Raw genomic sequence first — 19,591 nt, forward strand, 5'->3', positions numbered from 1 at the left:
TTTTCCCGGCCTCCTTGGATGCTGGTTGGTTCCCACCGAGGCCTGGGTCCGTGATGTCCTGTAGGGAACAGGAGGCGGCGAAAGGTTTAACCCTTTGGTTGCCTCCGCTTCCTAAAGAATGCTCCTCTCGTAGGTGACATTTGTGCTCTTCCGTCGCCCCCTCCTGACATTGCACCTTTAAGTTGGTTGTAATTGCTGAGGACTGACTTGAAGGTGGCTCAGCCAGTGTCATCTCTGCTGTTGCGCCATCTTCTTTCTAGTTGTTTGCAGCTGCGTTTCATTGCGCGGAGTTTCGGAGAGTACCAGCGTTCTTGTTTGTGCGACGTTGATGATCCAGGTTTTAAAAGTTTTTGACTGCCTGTTTCAGGTTGATGGCAGCATTAGGCTGCGTGGTGTTGAGGGCGTTCGTCTACTGGTTCTGTGACACACCCTAAGCTTGGAACACCCGTGCTTCCTTCAAGAGGAGGTTCAAGCGCTCATCCTCAAATAGGCAATAGTATTGGTGCTGCCGCAACATCAGGGCAAGGGAGTATACTGGCTCTATTTCTAATCTCAAAAAGGATGGATCCTTATGGCCCATTCTAGACCTCTGAACCCTCAACAGGTACATCCTCTCAGAACTTTTCCACATGGTCACTCTGCAGGATGTCATCCTGCTGCTGCAAGGTGACTTTATGACTGCAGTTGATCTGAAGGACACCTATGCCACATACCCATCTTTCCCACTCATCTCTGCCACCTAGGCTTTGTGCTAAGTGGTCAACCTTATCAGTTCAAGGTATTGCCATTCAGTGTTACTATACCCCCCCAGGGTTTTCATGAACTGGCTAGCTGTGGTGGCCGCCCAATTTGGATGTGGGGTGGGGGGCACTCACATGTTCCCCTACCTGCGACAATTGGCTGATCAAGAGTGCAAATAAGAAACAGTGCCTCGCTCACACCCAAACCAAAATGTGCCTCCTCCACACCATAAACACAGTCAAGCCCTACTTCCCACCTGTTAAATATAAGCCCTTTTAGGGGCCATTCTATGTACAGTGTCTGGCAAAGCTTACCTAAGCCAGATACTTATGCTTTTTTAGCCAGATTGTCAAGTCAGTGAGAACTGTCATGTGCCTCCGAGGTATGATGGCATCATGCATAGTCATTATCCCCTATGCCAGACTGCACATGCGCATGCACAGGACAGTAGCTAGTGCCAGGACACCCTTGGGTAACGGTTGCGCTTTACAAATGTCACTAACATAACATTTATCGGCTTCAGCAGTTCCTATCAGCACAGTGGTCGCAAGTGGAGGGTTACTGGGGATATCTCAAGTTGACACAGGCCAGCACTCATTTCTGTCTGCGGTGGTGGAACAGCATCAAACTGTTGCAAGGCCAGCCCTTCATGAACCTTGTTCTGCAGGTGACCATCATAAACAGGTGCCTCAGGATGTGGAGCTCACATTATTGTTCAGGGCATGTGGTTTCCAAAACAAAGCTAATAGCCTGTTAGCTCTCAAGGCCTTCTTTCAACACCTTCTTCAACACCTTCAACGCAAAGTAGTCCTCATAAACATCATGACCACCATGAATTATCGTCAAATGCAGGGCAGCATGCACTCACTACAGTTGGAACACTTTTGCGGAACATTTGGAACTCCACCATTACATGCACCTGCTGGCGGAGTATTCTGGGAGTGGACAGCTTCTTTGCAGACTGCTTCGCAGGATGCGACAACAAGTCCACAGTGGGAACTACACCCACAAGTTCTTGCTGAGAGGTCCACAAGATAAACCTCTTCGACAGCACCCAAAATGCAAAATGCCAAAACGTCCCCTCCATGCTCCATCACCCACAGTTCATGGGCAATGTTCGGTGGATGAAATGGTTGGAGATATTTGCCTATGGTTTTTCTCCTCTCCTACTCATTCTGTATATGGTTCAGAAGCCTCGGTGTAGGAAGCTGGCTCTGTATATACTAAACCAAGGTAAGGTATAGTGTACACGGAGTCCAGTGGATCTTTGGAGGTATAGCAGAGGCTAAAGTAGATAATACCTTTATCTCTTTTGTAATAGTGTGGTTGAGCAGCCAGGCTTATCAGGAGGGTAGTGTTAAGCATCTGTTGTACACACTCAGGCAAGAAATTATGTCACACACTCAGACTGAATCCAGACCAATGGTTTGTATAAAAAGTTATTTTGGCTGGGCGCAGCCAAGATGGCTGCCGGGTAGGACGTGCCTGCTCGCTGCTCCGTTCCAACGTCTGTGCCCCGCTAACACAGCTACGGATAGCAGACCAGGAAGGGCTTAGAAATGCTACCCCCTTCCTCGTACGGTGCTGGTCCTGGCGGAAAAGAGCTGCAGGGGTGCCGAAACGAGTTCCTGCCCCAGATCGGCAGACGGACCAGAGCAGAGCCGAGCCCGCCGTTGCAGAGGCCTGTAGGGGTTGGCCCCGTAGCCCAATTGCTTTCCCTGGGTACCGTGATAGCCAGGATGAGTCTCAGTCAACATAGAAAGACGGCCTGAGATCCAGGCACCTGGCAGCGAGGAGACAGCGTCCTCCCTCGACCCCCCATCCCTCCCGATCGCAGCCCAGGGCACATTTCTTCATGGCGTAACCCAAAGCAGCAGTGAGGTTCTGGGTCTTGCAGAGCGATGCAGGGGCAAGACAGAGTGACGGCTTCGAAGCTCAAGACATCACCCAGCCGAAGTTCATAGTCCGTGACCGCCCCCTCACCCCCCCACACCCCGTGGAGGAGTGAGACCTAGAGACTGCGGTAGGCCGGAATCGACCACAGCTGAAGAACAGCCCCGGAGGAGAAGTCTCGGAGTGCCTTTGGCGCAGGAAGGTTGGTGCTGCTGAGGGAGAGGGTGAATAGTGTGGAATAGCCTGATGATACTGGCCTTTGACTGCAGTTGGCATTAGTAGCGACAAGACCTTCAAAACCAAGCCCACAACAAGAAATCAAAAGGGGGTACAGAGGAAGGGATCTCACCCCCCTCACTTGCTGACCCTAGACCTGAGCTGCAGGGCGAATCACCTTCTGAAGCCAGCATTCGACTCACGCACTGTGCAGATTGAGCTAAGAGGCCTGCAGTACAGACTGTGAGGGGGTTGGCGCAGGCCTGGGGCCCTTTTGGCCTGGATTGAATTCACAGGAAGGCACGAGGGTCCCAGTCGCGTGGAACAACCACCTTGAAGGAATAGGCAGCTGCTGACTGGCTGACCGAGAGGGGCTGGAATCCGAAGCAAGGGTCTGGGACACGAGTGGCCCAGGAAGCGAACGGGACGGAAAACTCTTCACCAAGGCTGGCCAGGCTCTGAGCATTCTGTGGAGGCAGTGCCTAAGCTGTATAAGCAGACGAACGATTCACCTGAGATGGCTACTAAGAAAGAACCCTCCGTAAGGACCTTCTTATTAAACCTGGTGCCGAAGGCCCGGAAGCGCTCCCGCCGGCATCCGGAGAACCCGCAGACCCAGTGGGGTGCGGAAGGCCCACTTACACGTGCCTTCCTGGAAACCTTATTCGCCTCCCTGAAAGATGAGCTTCATACCATGAAGGAGATCGCACATGAGATCAGGGAGGTTAGGAGAGACCTGGACTCAATAGGCGACAGGGTTGACACTCTGGAGACACTCGCTCTCTTGGCTGGGCCGTATAGGGACGATGAAAATGACAATACTACCTAAGATAATATTTCTATTCCAGACTCTTCCGATAGCGTCCCCTCTAGGAGTGTTGCACTTTTTGCAGCAGGTTCTGGAGCACTTTATTTGGCGAGACCAACGTCCCAGGCTACTTAGAGAACTATACTACAGGGCCCCCACCGCGGGTGGCTTAGCAATCCCAAATTTGCAAGATTATTTGGCGGTGCAGCTGAGACCCCTTGTGTAGTGGTCCCGCTCAGAATCTGAGAAACACTGGCTGATCTTGGGCAGAGCTTTAGCTAGACAACCCCTATGGGGCATTCCCTTTCTCGCAAAAGCAGCCAGGCTTTGCAACTTATACTTATCAAAAGTCACGCATGCGACACTCTCAGCTTGGGACAGGGTTGCCACTTCTCGAAGCCTCACTACATTCCCGTCTCCAATCACACCTATAGTCCAAAACCACGATTTCACGCCGGGAGTCGACATGAGGGCATTTGCACAATGGACAAAAGTGGGTTGCCGGTCAATAGGTTACTTCTTCGACGTGGAGGGGCCCTTGTCTTTCACTGATTTTCGTACACAACAGAATGTTCCGGAGACCGAGCGCTTCTGATACTATCAGATCCGACATTGGGTTATGCAACCAGAGGTAAGCGCAGAGAGAAACCTTACGCCATTCGAAAAGTGGTTAGTGACGAAACACACAGACTCGTGTTCGACTACGGAACTTTACAGGTTCCTTGGACGCAACCCTGGAACAGATAAATCCCCTGGACATCTGAGATGGGAAGGTGAACTGGGCAGGACGGATATCTATTATAGGGTCCAACACACGGCTCGCAGCGTTACTAACATAGAGACCGCAACAAAAATGGCAACATATTGATATCTCACGCCTCTGCGTCTCCACAGAGGCAACCTGACACGAAGCCCCCAAAGCTGGAGAGCGTGTGGCTCGTTGGTTACCCTGACCCTTCTGCTGTGGGAAAGCCCTCAAATCTCGAACTATTGGAAGCAGGTATTAGATGACCTTGAGACCCACTTTGACACTCAGGTACCTCGCTCTCCAGTTTACACTCTTGGGTCTTCCCAATTCTCTTACCTTTCCACTCAGAACACAAAAGGGGAAGACTGATAACATTATCCCACTGGGGAACGACTAATCCGCTCACCTATCTCAGATGGCTCCATAGGTTGTGGGGTATTCTCTGGATGGAGAGAATCTCCCTTTCACTCTCCAGACCAGGGGCCTCATTCCAGGTTCTTTGGAGACCCTTCTTGGTGTTGCTAACCCCGGAGTTCAAAGAATTAACTTGCCCGAGATATCTGAGACTGTTGCGCCTAGCTGATCCACCTCACACTGCACCACCAGACGACACAATACACCACGGGCCCAGGCTACATAGAGACAGAAACCCTACGACAGGAAGTGCGCCCGACGGCTCCTCTTGTCAAGCTTCTAGCCTCAAAATGAGGGGGAGGGGGGAATAGGGAGGAGTTGGGAGGGGGTCATTGTTTCATGTTCCATGTCTATTCTTTATTCGAGCCGACCTGCTTGGAAGGGCACACAGCAGTACTCAGAGTGAATTGCAATTTGTATGTTGCGTGTTTAATCTGAAACTCCTAATAAAGAAATTTAAACATAAAACGTTATTTTGTTGTTTTATTTCTAGAACCAAGTTATACTTACTAGCAGGTAAGCTAAAATCTTCACACTTGTTATTTTTCAAAATGCAGTGAACACTGGTTTGGTAGGAACATTCAGATTACTTTTGTACTTGAAAATACGATTTTTAAACTGTTAAAAAATGCTTGTAATTACTTTTAGAATATATGTAGATTATTTTTAGATGAGATTTCTAGTTTAGTCCTAACACAGTTTAAGCAACACAGGACATTCATACACAGGTTAACTCTTGTGAAGGTACTAAGTTACTCTTTGTTGCAGTACTAGACAGTTCAATACTTAAAAGTATTTTCAGCGAAAACCCACCATTCAGCCCTGGGGGGGCGGGTAGAACCATGGTTCCCCAAGGTTAAGGTTGGCACTCAATGGGCACCAGCAGCTGCAATAGGGTGTCGGTGCCAATGGGGCCAGGGGTCACCTCGGTTGGTGGCCGCTCAATGACAGGCCACTCGGTCTCATGAGCCAAGCTCCTAGGGTTAAGGTCAGGGCACAGGGGGCCCCAGGTTGGCACCAAGTCCACACCACCAGCGGTGCAAGGGCGGCCGGGTGCCGGGTGCTCCGGAGGTGTCAGGAGCCCAAAGCTTTTCAATGGAGGATGACGTTCATGAAAAAGGACTGCGTGCTGAAGCCAGAAGACTGGGAGCCCAACAAACCAACGCCTAGAGAATGAATATGAAGTGTTGCTGAACACCAGGGCACATTCGGTCTGGCACCTCAGGACTCTAGAGCAGCAGGTTCAGGTGTGTCCTTTTGTGTCGGGTTCTTCTCACCGGTTCCGGTCGCAGTTCGGGGGACCCTTTGGGATGAGGCTGCAGGCATTGAGGAGGTTGGGGGGACCTCGCTGGAGTGATGGGCCACTCGAGCTTGGGCTGAGGGAGTTGGGTGTAGAGTGGTGATGACTCGTGGCTCAGGTTGGATCTAGAGTCCTGGCTTGGGTTGTTGTCGGACAAATCCAGTATCCACAGGAGATCACCGTTCTTTCGGAAGGTAGGGCAGGTCCCCGGGGTTCTTGGAGGCTGCTGGCTACAGGACATGCCGGGTTCAGCTTGCAGGTGTTTCAGAGCAGGAGACAGGCCGGTAGGGCTGGGAACAAGCAGTTGTCGTTTTCCTCTTCTGCAGCATAGCTCTTCAGTCCTTCTTGTCATGTCGACCTGAAGATGCAAGGTTCAGGGGTTCCCCTAAATACGAAATATAGAGGTGTTACAGGGGTGTGCAGGTCGGGACCAATGGGTCCCTTCCCTGGGGTGTCTACACCCCCCCAGTATGCCACCCTCCAGTGGGCGGGGGCATAAGCGAGGACTGAGATGTGGGCTTCACCTCGCCTTCCCCACCTGAGGGGTGGGGTTGGCAAAGTTGGGCACACCTCTCTTCCTAGCTAGGTTTTCCCACCGGTTCTCGCGTCCTTGATGGGGGGGGTCAGATCTGGTGGGAGCCAGTTACTGATAGCAGCAAAAGGCCGGGGGCCAGCTAACAAAGGCAGGCCTTTGAAGCTCCCTCTTTGTGGACCCTGCCCCTCCTAGGGGAGGATGCATGAAACCTCTGCCCAGGATGTGCTTTATTTCCAGACCCAGAGAGTTGAGGGATCTCTATTCAGGGGTCCAAAAACCTGTCTGGAGGTGGCAGATGGCTGGGAGCCAGACAGGAACTCCACCATAGTTGGTTGTTTTTCAGGGGGCATCTCTAAGATGCCCTCTGTGCGCGTCGTTTTTCATTAAATCCAACACTGGCATCAGTGTGGGTTTAATGTCCTGGTTGGATACCAAACTTCCCAGACTTCAGTAAAGCCACCATAGAGCTGTGGGGTTTGTGGCGACGAAGTCCAGGCCCATGTACTCAAAATGGCTCCACTGCACTCACAATGTCTGTGAGTGGCACAGGCACTGTAGGGGCATGCAGCTGTGCTCTCTCTTCTGTCGTTTGGTGCACCCTGCCTTTAGGGCTGTAAGGCCTGCTAGAGGGGTGACTTACCCATGCCACAGGCTGTGGTTGTGGGCTTGGCACAGGGAAGTGTGCCATGTCAACTCTTCAGTTCAGACTTCACCAAAACACGCAGACACCTCTGGCAGTGTGTTAGTGTTAAGGTGAGGGGCCTCTGAGAGTGGCATAAGACATGCTGCAGCCCTCAGAAGCCCTGTCTTCTCACTAGGCCCTTGGCACCAGGGTTACAGGTGGCCCAGATATGTGCCAATTGTGTGTAACAAAGGTACATTTTTGGGAAAGGACACAGGTGCTGAGCCCTGGTTAGCAGTATCCCAGCACACACTCGGTCAAGTTGGCAGCCGGTATCGGGCATAAAGTTAGGGGGGTAACCATTCAAAAAGTGCACTTTCCTACACTCTGCAAACATCCTTGATTCTGATCCTGGTTGCTCCCACGTGGACCAGGCAACCCTGGTTCACGGACCTTCTTGAGATGTCCGTTGTTCCTCACGGGAAGCTCACCAACCGGCTTGACGTTCTCTCTCCGAACCAAGGCAGAAACCGGCACCCCAACCCCAGGCAGCTTAATCTAGCAATTTGACTCCTGAGGTCCTAGAGTGTGGTTATCTCAATCTTCCTCAAGGTTTCATGGACATCTTGAAAGAAGCACGCAAACCCACTACGTGAGCCTGTTATACTGCCAAGTGGAAGAGGTTTGTCCATCACTGTATGCCTAACCACCTGGACCCTCTTAAACTTGCACTCTATTACCTTCTCCATTTGCAAAAATCAGGCCTTCCTTACACGTCCATTTATCTGCTCCTGGTCACTATTATTCAAGATCCCGGCTATCAAAGTTTGCATTGAAGGACTTCAATGGCTTTCCCACTCAAGGGTACCACTCTTCCCTGTCTGGAACCCTAATGTTCTCTTTCTCAGACTCCTAAGACCTCCTTTTGTGCCACTACCTTCATGCCCCTTACTGTTCCGCTCCTGAAAGGTAGTCTTCCTTTTCGCTTTTTCAACCTTAACACGTGTTAGCAAACCGCAGGCTCTCAATTTACAGGAGCCTTTCTTACAAGTTCATAACCATAGGGTAGTTCTCAAGACCACCCCTAAATTCCTTCCCAAGGTGATATTACCCCTTCTACCTCAACCAGACCAAAGAGCGCCTTGTATTTTTCCTCAGCCAAAATCTGTAGCAGAATGGGCGCTTCACACCCTAGATGTGAAGTGGTTCCTCGTGTTACTTTGACAAACCTAATCCTTTCACAAGACAGAGGAACGTTTTGGTGTCTTTATCAAACCTGCTTCATTAAGGCGAAGAGACTTTGAAAGACTTCTTTGAAGAAAAACATGTTACGCACCTCTGAGCCCAACACTGGACGGCAGGAGTATGCATAGTATGTGACTCTGCAGCACTACGCTCTACGAACAGATGCTTATGGTTATCTTTTGATATAAACTGTGTTCACGAATGAAGCTCTTGCTCTCCCCAAATTCTTAGTGTAGGAAGCTTTTTCTTTATATATTCTACCACAAAGAGGTATACTGTGCAAAGAGTCCAGGTATACCTTATAAGTGGACACAGGCTTGCTCTAGCAAACCCAATGTGCTCTCTTAGGGTAGAGTGTGGTTTATAAAAATAACACTTATCTTTATTTAACTTTAGGCATCGAGATTCTCACAATCAGGTAAGTACGTTTCAAGTTATGAATTTTTGCAGTTTCAAAAAGTCAACAGTGCCATTTCTGAAGCGGTAATGTTATCCTATGGAGGAACGACATATACTGCATACAAGCGACTTACAGGACCAATCTTGTGGACTTAAGTTGAGTATGGGACAGGGTAAAGGCAGCACCAACAGGTCACCTCGGGCAGCACTGGGGAGGCCAAGTGCAGAGGTGCTGAACAGCGTCAGGTGCCCTGTGTAAGTCCATGGGGATCAGTCCAGTCAAAAAGGGACTGCAAGCTGGGACTGATCCAGCTGGGGGGCTCATGTCTCACGATGCTCAGGGACGTGGGGACACCTTTGTTACTCTTCTTCCCGGGCCAGCTGCAGAGGTGGTCTCTGGTTTTCACGACTGGAGAAAATCGCAGGAGATGCTGCCTGCACAAAGAGGCTGCTGGTCTGGTCTGGGGACCACGCTGGCACCGCTGGCCCAGTTCAACTCGGGTTAGGAGACACGGGTGTAGTGGTGCTTTCCGGGGTCTGGTTTCTGTCGGTCCGGAGGACACTCAGCCCTTCTGAGGTGCCTGCAAGGTAGCAGATCCGGTGCCCCACAGAAGGTCTTGGGTGAAGACTGGAAGTCCTCCCACAGGACGAGTGGTCGTTTGCACATTTTATGGGGACAGCAGGCACGCTGGCAGATTTGGTGCCAAATCAGTTGCTTGCTTTTGCAGCTTTTCAAGGTCCTCCTTCTTTCAGGTCGGCAGGATCTGATTTCCTGGTGCCAGGGGCTCCCCTAAATATTCAATTTAGGGAGGTTAGTAGAGTGTAGGTAGTAGCCAATGGGCCACCCCTGGGGTCGCTATGCCCCCTGTATGGCCACTTTTGTGGGAAGCGGGCATAACTCTGTTCCAGAGTTCCTAATTCTGCCCTCACCAAGAGGCAGACTTTTAATTTTCGTGTCCAAATCAGGTAGCCAACCTAAGGGCTGGAACTAACCTGAGGGTGAACACGCCTCTTTGAATGCTAATTTACCAGTCTGTCCAGACTCCAAATATGCCTTGGTCGTGGTGGGGGAGGGTATGGCAGATTCGTATACCAAAGGCTGTGGTCTTTTTAAAGCTCCCTGCCTTGGATGAAAATTTACAGGTCATCCTACTAGAGGGGATGTAAAGCACCTTCTGCCGGAGCAGACTTCTTGAGAGCATGGGCCCTCACCTCTGGAGGCCAGAAAGTTGTGGTGATAGGCTGGTCAGAACCAGTCAACCAGCACACTAGTAGTTGGTATGCTTTCGGGGGGGGGGGGGGACTCTAAGGTTCCCCCTTGGGTGCATGTATCATAAAATCCATCACTGATATCAGTGTGGATTTATTAATGCAAGATGCTTGAGACCAAACAGCTTTGCTTTCAGTGAAGCCATCGTGTAGCTGGGGAGCTCATTTTTACCAGTGTCACTTCCTGGTCACTTGCACCGACAGTAATTGAACTGGCCAACACAGGGACTTGTCTGCTCATGCAGATAGGTCTACATATGTATTATAGTGCACTCTGCCTTAGGGCTGTTAGGCCTGTTGTAGGAGTAACCTACCTATACTGTATGCAGTGTCTGCAGGCATGGCACACAGGGATGTGTGCCATGCCATGTTTTCACTTTTGTCTGCACTAAGACACGCAGCCTGCAATGGCAGGTTGTATGAGTTAGGTGAGGGGCCATTAGGGTGGCACAATGCATGCTGCAGCCCATAGCCCTTTTGTACCCATGCCCTAGGTACCTGGGGTACCATTTACTTGGCATTTAGGTGTGCCAAAGGTTTTGCCAAGTGGGGGTACAATTGATCAGTTTTTGGGAAAGAGATCTCGCACTGGAGACCTGGATAGCAGGAACCCAGTACACTTTCTGTCAAAATTGTATCTAATACCAGGCAAAAAGTGGGGGTGACCATGTCAACAGGCATTTGCAATGCAATAGGTCTCGCATTGACGCAAGTTTGAGCTATTGACATTGTAATTAACAATGCCTTTTATTTATGTTTTTAAAAAGAAAACAAAAATAAAAGGCATTGTTATTTGCAATGTCAATAGCTCAAACTCGCGTCAATGCGAGACCTATTGCATTGCAAATGCTTGTTGTTAAATGTGTCGCAATACCTGGCTCACATTAGCGGTGAAATATCATTCATACTCGCCCTGAAAACAAGCAAAACAGAAAGCAGCTCCACATCCGGGCCGGGAGGAGACCTGGGAGGGCGAGGGCTACCCGCGAATGCGCGGTACCTGTAACTTTTGCGTGCCCAGTGGCGGCGCGTGCGGCCGGTGTAGGCAGCGCCTGTCCCCTTCCGGTGCTCCTGTGGTGAAGAGGGAGCCCCGGCGCCAGAGAGGAAGTGCGGGAACTGAAGTCCCGGGTCCCAGGAGGTGGCCCGGGTGAAGAGCGGCAGATAGCAGTGCGGGGCTCCCATGCCTAAGGAGAGAGCCCCGCGTCGTGCTGGCAGAAGTATAGAGTAGCTGGAGTGCTCCAGAAGCGCGCCGCAGCCAGCCGCCATTCAGGAGGATTCTCCCCGCAGACCGGGTGAGTGGGGGATTCTCCATTTGTCCAGTGGTTGTGCCGATGAAGGCACAGTGTCAATGTTTATTTTCTGAGCGGACCCGCCGTTGCGGGCCGCTCCAATGATGGGGCGAGATTTAAAAAAAGAAAAAAGTGAAACTGAAACTGCATGCTGGCTTGCGAGGACAGAAGGGGGACAGGAGATGTACACACCGTGTGCACCAGCTCTAATCGCCCTGCGCGTGCCCATCTTCTGTCCCACTTCCGAGGCAAGTCAGCAACAATAGATCTCGCTGGCGACAGCGCTTCACGCTGCGTTCGCCAGGCGAGACTTAAAAAGGGGCACATAGGACTTATTGGCAGCTGCACCAGGGCACTAATGTTCTATGGGTATGTGACCTACAGTATTGTGTCAATTGTAGGCTTTGTCCCTGGCGCATGAAAAGCTAGGCTATTGGCTAATGTTAATTAATATGTGCAAAAACAATTGTTGCTGTTTTCACCAAGGTAGAAACTGCGCAGAACTGTTATGTTTTATAATATTTAACAACATACAAGTTCTTGCTGCTACCCCTATTTCCCATATTTCGATGACCTATCCTGGGTAAAATGTTCTTACTGATGAAGGATTTGTCATTTTGGCTTAGCCAGCTGGCATTGACAGTATTTGCATTTTTATCATTTGGTTGTAAATTGCGGGAAATGTATTATCATTAATTAAAGTGTTTATTTAATTTTAAATAAAACAAAATAATGTGTGTTTGGCTGTGTGAGATCATACCTCATAATGAAGGTATTCTGCTGTTTTAGATTCAGTTAACCTCTTTTGTTGGAGATAGCGACAGATGGTTTTGTGTTCGCCTTTACAGAGGTAGTTATTAAGGTTATTTAAGAAAGATGGTTACAACTGGAGTTATGGGATAAACACTGGAAAAATAGGTAGTATGTTGACAATTCTGTAAGCCTATTGTTGTGATGCTGTAGATGCCTTGAAACGCAGGACCCTACCTGCCTGGATTCGGGAGGGCTTGGAAAAGATGGAGCGGGAAAAGCAGAAAAAATTAGAAAAACAAAGAATGGAACAGCAACGCTCTCAGATGTCTAAAAAGCAAAAGAATCACCCCGATGACTCGGAAGCAGGGGACGGCCCACATGTGCCTCAGAAAAGCAAATTTGTAAGTAAATGTCAAATACATATTCCATTGTGTTAAGTATGTTTCATATGTTCTGAGTGGAAACGTCCTTTGACACAGAATGCATTCTATAGTTCTTCAAAGTCACCTTATGCACACTTGGAGATGCTCCTCTGGTTTCAGCACACATTTACATGTACTTTGATAGTGTAGAGCGTAGTATGACAAGTAAATATTGAAAATAGGTGACTGCGCTTGCTATGAACTCACCATTATTGCTTTTAATGCTTACAATGCCTTGTATGCAGTTTCATCTTCTTTTCAATGTTTCATTGATATAGCCCAAATGAGTGTTTAATTTAGGTATTCTGGGTCTACTCTAATTTGGAATACTACAGGTGTAATCAACTAAGTTATGATCTTATTGGCTGGTTGTCACCCATGTCATGAAATGCATTTGAAATTCTTGATCTTCCCACCCCAAAAGCCGAGCCATATTTCCCAAGCCATGTCTGAGTTGTGAGGTTACCATATTGTATGTGCTGTTTTTTATTTTTTCAGGATAGTGATGAAGAAGGCGAAGAAGAAGAGGAAGAGGAAGAAGACGAAAATGTAGAGCAACCTGTAAGTAGTGGCAAAGTAAGCCGGAGTCCTACTCCACCCCCTCAAGAGGAGCCAAGTGAACCCGAACAAACAGAAGAAGAAAAGGAATATCAGCTGGTATGGTGTCTTTTTTTTACCATCATTGAAGTGGTTTATGTGATGACAATCTTTTTTGTTGTACAGTGCGTACAAACCTGGCTTGACTGTTGCTGGTATCCTTTCTGCATGGTTCGTGAAAATGATTTTGAACTTTATTGAAGCTGCAGTTATGGTTAAGAATTTAATTTATGGGAAAGTAGACCTGTTTAGCCATACTCCTATATCTTTCTAAAGTAGAAATGCAAAAGAGTAGTTGCTGATACGGAGGTCAAAGACTCAAATGTGATGTTAATTTTTGTCTTCGTTTGGGTGAAGATGATTGTAAGAAGTTGGATTATTTTTAGTCGGCGACTGCCCACCTCATGGAGTAATCACAACTCTCATTAGGGTGAACTCGTAAATCCACTGCTGGATTGTTAGCTCAATCCCCTGGTAGCTATAGATCAGAACAGACAGGCTTAACTTAGGGCAATGCGTAAAGTAGTTATGCAGTGTCAAACCGTAATGAAGTCCGAATGCAAAACAGTAAAAATCCCAAACAGAATATGTTTGTTACCATATTTTGTTTGTGAGGAGTAGTTGAGTCTTGCAGAATTATTTTGGTTGACTTCGAGGAGCCTTCCACGGTTTTGATTGTTTGAAGCTAGATCAGCAATCTGTGGTAAGGACAAAGTGCCTCTTTGGAGAAAAGTTGAAGTTCATCCTGCCTGTTTGTTGGGTGACAATTGAGCATATTCTCGTTTAGAAGAAAATATTGCATCCTTAATGAATCTAGCCACTGGATGGTGTTACAGATTTTAGTTGTTTTACTTACAAGTGGGTTCGAGGCATGTGGGCTGCTGAATTCATATCTGTGCATAGATCGCCGCCTAGTGTTGGGTCCGGATGTTTGCACGTTGTTGTCCTGGAAGAGTCTTCGAAGTATCCTGGGATAGGTGACTCCTCCCCTGGACTACAGTGCGCATGGGCATCCTCTCCATCCTCAGATTGTTTTTTTCCGCCATTGGGTTCGGATGTGCTTATCTTGACTCAAGTTAGGAAAAAGTTTTTACAGGCCAAAAGGCCTTTAGTTCGTGTCGGTACTGTTCCCGATCGGTATCGATAGTTATTTGTTAGTTTACTAACTTCCAGAAACCAACTTTTTCGCATCATACCCGACCATCGACTCGACATCGACGATGGAATCGGACGCCCTTCAAGCGGTGCCCTGTATGCAATGCGAAATATCCCCATGTCGACGTCCACCCGGTGTGCAACAAATGCCTTTCACCGGATCACGACGAGTCCACATGTATGGCCTGTGCCTGATTCCGATCCAAGAAGACTCTCCGGAATCGTCGAGCAGCGAGGCTCGAAGCGCAGCAAGCGGCACCGGCCCCGACTGACATCTTCAACGCCGAGGACGAAGATGTGCAAGATGTGGAGAACCTACCCTCCAGCCCCGCTTCCGAACACGACTCCGGATCGGAAGACGTCGAAGAACAACTCTTCCACAGAGACGAAGCCGACACCGAGGTAGGAGACTACAATGAGGCCTTATGGGCCGAAGAGAGTAGCTCCGGTGACGAGCAAGGCCTACCCGAACAGACTTTGGATATCCCAGTGCGTCAGTCTGTGGCTCCGGTCGAGGGATCGCCTTCGGGCCTTACCCAAGACCTATCCCGCATCCATTCGGCCCCGCCCTCTGGCCCGGCCTCGGACATTAAGCGGCAGCCTATACTACCCAAAACGGCTGGTTTCCCTTCATCGAAACCGAAACCGAAAGCCGTCTCGGTTCAGCAGAAACCGAAACTGAAAGTCACACTGGTCGGATCGAAGCCCACCACGCCTTCGACGCCAGCCAAACCCGTCGGCACCGACCGCACCAAAAGGGACTTCGGTGCCGAGCTTGCAGCAGCTGACGTCAGCGCCGACGCACGGAAAAAGACCATAGGTACCGCCAAGCCGCCTCGGCTCCCGGCACCGAAACAATCGGCTCCGACCACAAAGGTCAAAATGGCTGCTGGATCTCACACCACTTCCAAAACAGCACCAAAGGCACAATCATCGACGCCGTCGACAGCTACTACCTCTCCTCGACTCGATGACCCCGTGGCACCGAAAACGTCCACGCCTGCCTCAACTGAACCGGTCGGCGCCAAAGAACCGTCGGCGTTCCAGGTGCGTCAAGTTTCAGCATCCTTGCAACGCATCAAAGATAAGGCGGCCCTCCAGGACACATCGAGCTCCGAGCCGAAAAAGGCTCAAAAAGCTTCTCCGGCACCGGCCAACATCACTTTTGGCCTGCCACCATCCACGGCGCCAAAACTGTTTGAAATCAGAACACGTGTCACCCACACCAGGATCACACCTGCAGAACACTCTCCTACGGAGACGTCGCCTTCACACATCATCGATGCCGCAACAGGCAGAATGATGCTTCACAAGAGGAGGATAACTTCTGAGCCAGCTTTGGACTCCTACCGGATCTCACTAAAGAAAAAGCTGCCAGTGGATTCGGAACCACTTCTTTACGAGCCTCTCCATGCCTCTTACCAAGATCCACAGTCCTTCTCTCCGACACAGACGTTTTGGAGGACTACATGGGTGACCACGTCCCCTACCTCGGAGATATGGACCCTCAAGGCCAACAGGATCCTGACCAAGCTTGGGATGACCCTGTAGACTCGGGTGCACCTATGGATACACAGGACCCGCAACTCTATGGAGCAAAAACGTCTCCCACAGAGGACACTGCCGCATTCAACGCCCTCATTGAACGTGCTGCGGCCAATCATGGTGTTCAACTCCACTCTGACACCATCGAGGACGATTTTCTCATGGACACTTTCGCATCCTCAGAAAAACATGTTAAAACTCTACCCATGTTGAAAGGTGTCCTCAAACCAGCAAAGGACATTTTCAAAGAACCCACCAGGGCCAGAGTAATAAACCCCAGAATCGACAAAAAATATAGGTCAGCGCCTGGGGATCCTACCTATATTAGAGGACAGTTGCCTCTAGAATCCATAGTAGTCGCGAATGCTCGTAAACGGGCGCACTCGCAGACGACTGGGGATGCCCCTCCCCCGGACAAAGAGTCCAAGGTGTTAGAGACCTCCGGCAAACGGGTTGCGGCCCAAGCAGCTAACATATGGCGTATTGCCAATACGCAAGCGCTCCTGGCTCGCTACGACCGAGCGCATTATGACACACTAGAAACATTACTACAACATCTCCCTGACCAATACAAAGAGGGAGCAGAGATCCTCATCAGAGAGGGACAACTCCTCACAAACGCATCCATCAAGTGTGCACTGGATGCCGCAGATACAGCTGCCAGAGCCATAAACACTAGCGTCATGTTACGACGACACGCCTGGTTACGAATCTCCGGATTCAAACCTGAGGTGCAAAATAACATCCTCAACCAGCCGGTCAACCCAGACTACTTATTCGGGCCAGAGGTTGACACCACACTAGAAAAAATAAAAAAGGACACAGACACTGCAAAGTCCATGGGGGCTCTCCAAACGCAGACCTTTCGGAGTGGCTCCTTTCGTCGCCCCGGTAATAGAGGAGCAAATAGAGGACAGGGGTCACAGCAAACCTACAACAAGGGCAACACCCAAAGTACATACGATAAAAACACCAGGGGTGGATATCGTGGTTCAAGCACAAAGGGCAGAGGACGCGGATACGGCAATACCAGATCCTCTCCCAAGAACAAACAGTGACGCCCTCTCCCTTCCTCCCGACCACACAACACCTGTCGGGGGAAGGTTGCAAAAGTTCCTGGACACGTGGAACTCCATCACCACGGACAGGTGGGTCAAAGATATTATCAAACACGGTTACTGCCTAGAATTAACCTCTACTCCACCCACAATACCCCCAAAACACTGTCCTATGTCCTCAGAGCACTTAGCGCTATTACAGCAGGAAGTGCTAAGCATGATGCAAAAAGGCGCAATAGAGGTCGCACCCGTCCACGAGCAAGGTACAGGGGTGTACTCCCTGTACTTTTTAATACCAAAAAAGGACGGGTCACTCAGACCTATACTAGACCTGAGACCCCTCAACCGCTATATTCTTTCGGAGCATTTCCACATGCTCACCCTGCAAGTCCTCCCACTGCTCAAACAGGGAGACTTTCTGGCCACACTAGACCTCAAAGATGCGTATTTCCACACACCCATTCACCCATCACACAGAAAATATCTCAGGTTCACTATTCAAGGGCAGCACTACCAATTCAAGGTTCTTCCCTTCGGCGTCACAACAGCACCCAGAGTTTTCACAAAGTGCCTAGCTACTGTGGCGGCACATCTACGGAGGCAGCACATACACGTCTACCCTTACCTGGACGACTGGCTTGTTCAAGCGAAGTCAGCCCAGCAATGTGCCAGCCACATGTCCCGCACCATTCACCTCCTTCACAGTCTGGGGTTCTCACTAAATTACCCAAAATCACATCTCCAACCCGCACACGTACAACAGTACCTAGGTGCGACCATAGACACTCTGGCGGCCACAGCTCAGCCAAATTTAGTGAGAATCAACAGCATGCAAATGCTGATTTCCAAATTCAAACCACAACACTCCCTTCCCGCGCGAGTGTTCATGCAGTTGATAGGCATGATGGCCTCCTGCATTTTCATAGTCCCACACGCGAGACTACATATGCGCCCGCTTCAGGAGTGCTTAGCACGTCAATGGAACCAGGCTCACGGACAACTAAAAGACCTAGTGTTGGTGAGCGGTCGGGCATACAACTCTCTGCATTGGTGGAATCCACAAAACCTTTGCAAGGGCCGACCGTTCCAAGAGCCTGTTCCACAGATAATACTGACAGCGGACGCATCTCTCCAGGGATGGGGAGCTCATGTACTCAACTACACAGTGCAGGGACTATGGACAACACAACAAAAGAAGATGCACATCAACCTTCTAGAACTGATGGCAATCTTCCTGGCTATGAAAGCATTCAAAGTACACTTGTGCAACAAAGTCGTGTTGATCCGGACGGACAACATGACCGCCATGTACTACATACAGAAGCAGGGAGGAACACACTCTCCACAGTTGTCTCATCTGGCTCAGAGCATGTGTAAGTGGGCCATTCAGAGGAACATGTTCCTCATGGCGGAACACCTCCCCGGCAAGGACAACCAGATGGCGGATCTGCTCAGCAGACACAGCCACCAGATGCACGAGTGGGAGTTACACCCATCAGTACTCCAACCGTACTTCCAGCAATGGGGTCATCCAGAGATAGACCTATTCGCCACAAGCGAAAACGCAAAATGCCAAAGCTTTGCCGCCAGGTTCCCACATCCACAGTCGCAGGGCAATGCGATATGGATGAACTGGTCCGGCAGATTTGCGTACGCTTTTCCCCCAGCACCGTTGATACCGCTGGTGGCTCGCAAACTCAGACAACACTCACTGACACTCGTCCTGGTTGCTCCAACGTGGGCACGCCAGCCATGTTACACCACTTTTCTCGAACTTTCCGTGGTGCCGCATCAAAGGCTGCGGATCAAACCCGCGCATTTGACGCAGAACCATGGAGAGATTCAGCACCCAGATCCGCAACAGCTGAACCTGGCAATCTGGCTCCTGAAGTCCTAGAGTTTGGCTACCTAAACCTGCCACCTGACTGTATGGACATCATTAAGGAGGCTAGAAGACCCACTACCAGAGCTTGCTATGCAGCTAAATGGAAAAGATTCGTCATCTATTGCAATAATAATGACATCAACCCGCTAGACGCATCCATCCAAAACATAATTTGTTACCTCTTACACCTATACCGATGCAATCTGGCGTACACCTCGATACGTGTCCATTTGACCGCAATATCAGCCTATCTCCAGAACAGGCAGCACCTCTCTTTATTCAGAGTGCCTGCCATCAAAGCATTCTTGGAAGGACTCAAACGAGTAATTCCTCCAAGCCACCCACCGGCTCCGATGTGGAACCTCAACTTGGTCCTCACACGCCTGATGGGTCCACCCTTTGAACCTCTACACTCATGCGAGATTCAATTCCTTACCTGGAAAGTAGCTTTCCTAGTAGCGATCACTTCTTTAAGAAGAGTTAGTGAACTCCAGGCACTAACCGTTCAAGAGCCATTTATACAGGTTCACGCCAACAGGGTCGTACTACGTACCAACCCCAAATTCATGCCCAAGGTGATATCGCAGTTCCACATGAATCAAACTATTTAACTGCCCGTTTTCTTTCAAAACCCACAAACTGTCGCAGAAAGAGCACTCCATACACTAGATGTGAAGAGAGCCCTCATGTACTATAT

General features: G+C 49.8%; 1 protein-coding gene across 2 annotated transcripts in view; it reads left to right on the forward strand.

The window, feature by feature from the left end:
• Positions 1–19,591, forward strand: part of PNISR (PNN interacting serine and arginine rich protein) — a 362,924-nt gene that overhangs the window by 203,782 nt on the left and 139,551 nt on the right. For both annotated transcript variants that reach the window (XM_085611119.1, XM_085611118.1), the window contains exons 6-7: positions 12,443–12,633; positions 13,153–13,311. In XM_085611119.1, the coding sequence (XP_085467245.1) occupies positions 12,443–12,633; positions 13,153–13,311 (350 nt within the window). The remainder of the gene's footprint in view (positions 1–12,442; positions 12,634–13,152; positions 13,312–19,591) is intronic.

Source organism: Triturus cristatus, chromosome 6 (assembly GCF_964204655.1).
Source record: "Triturus cristatus chromosome 6, aTriCri1.1, whole genome shotgun sequence".
Classification (NCBI taxonomy): domain Eukaryota; kingdom Metazoa; phylum Chordata; class Amphibia; order Caudata; family Salamandridae; genus Triturus; species Triturus cristatus.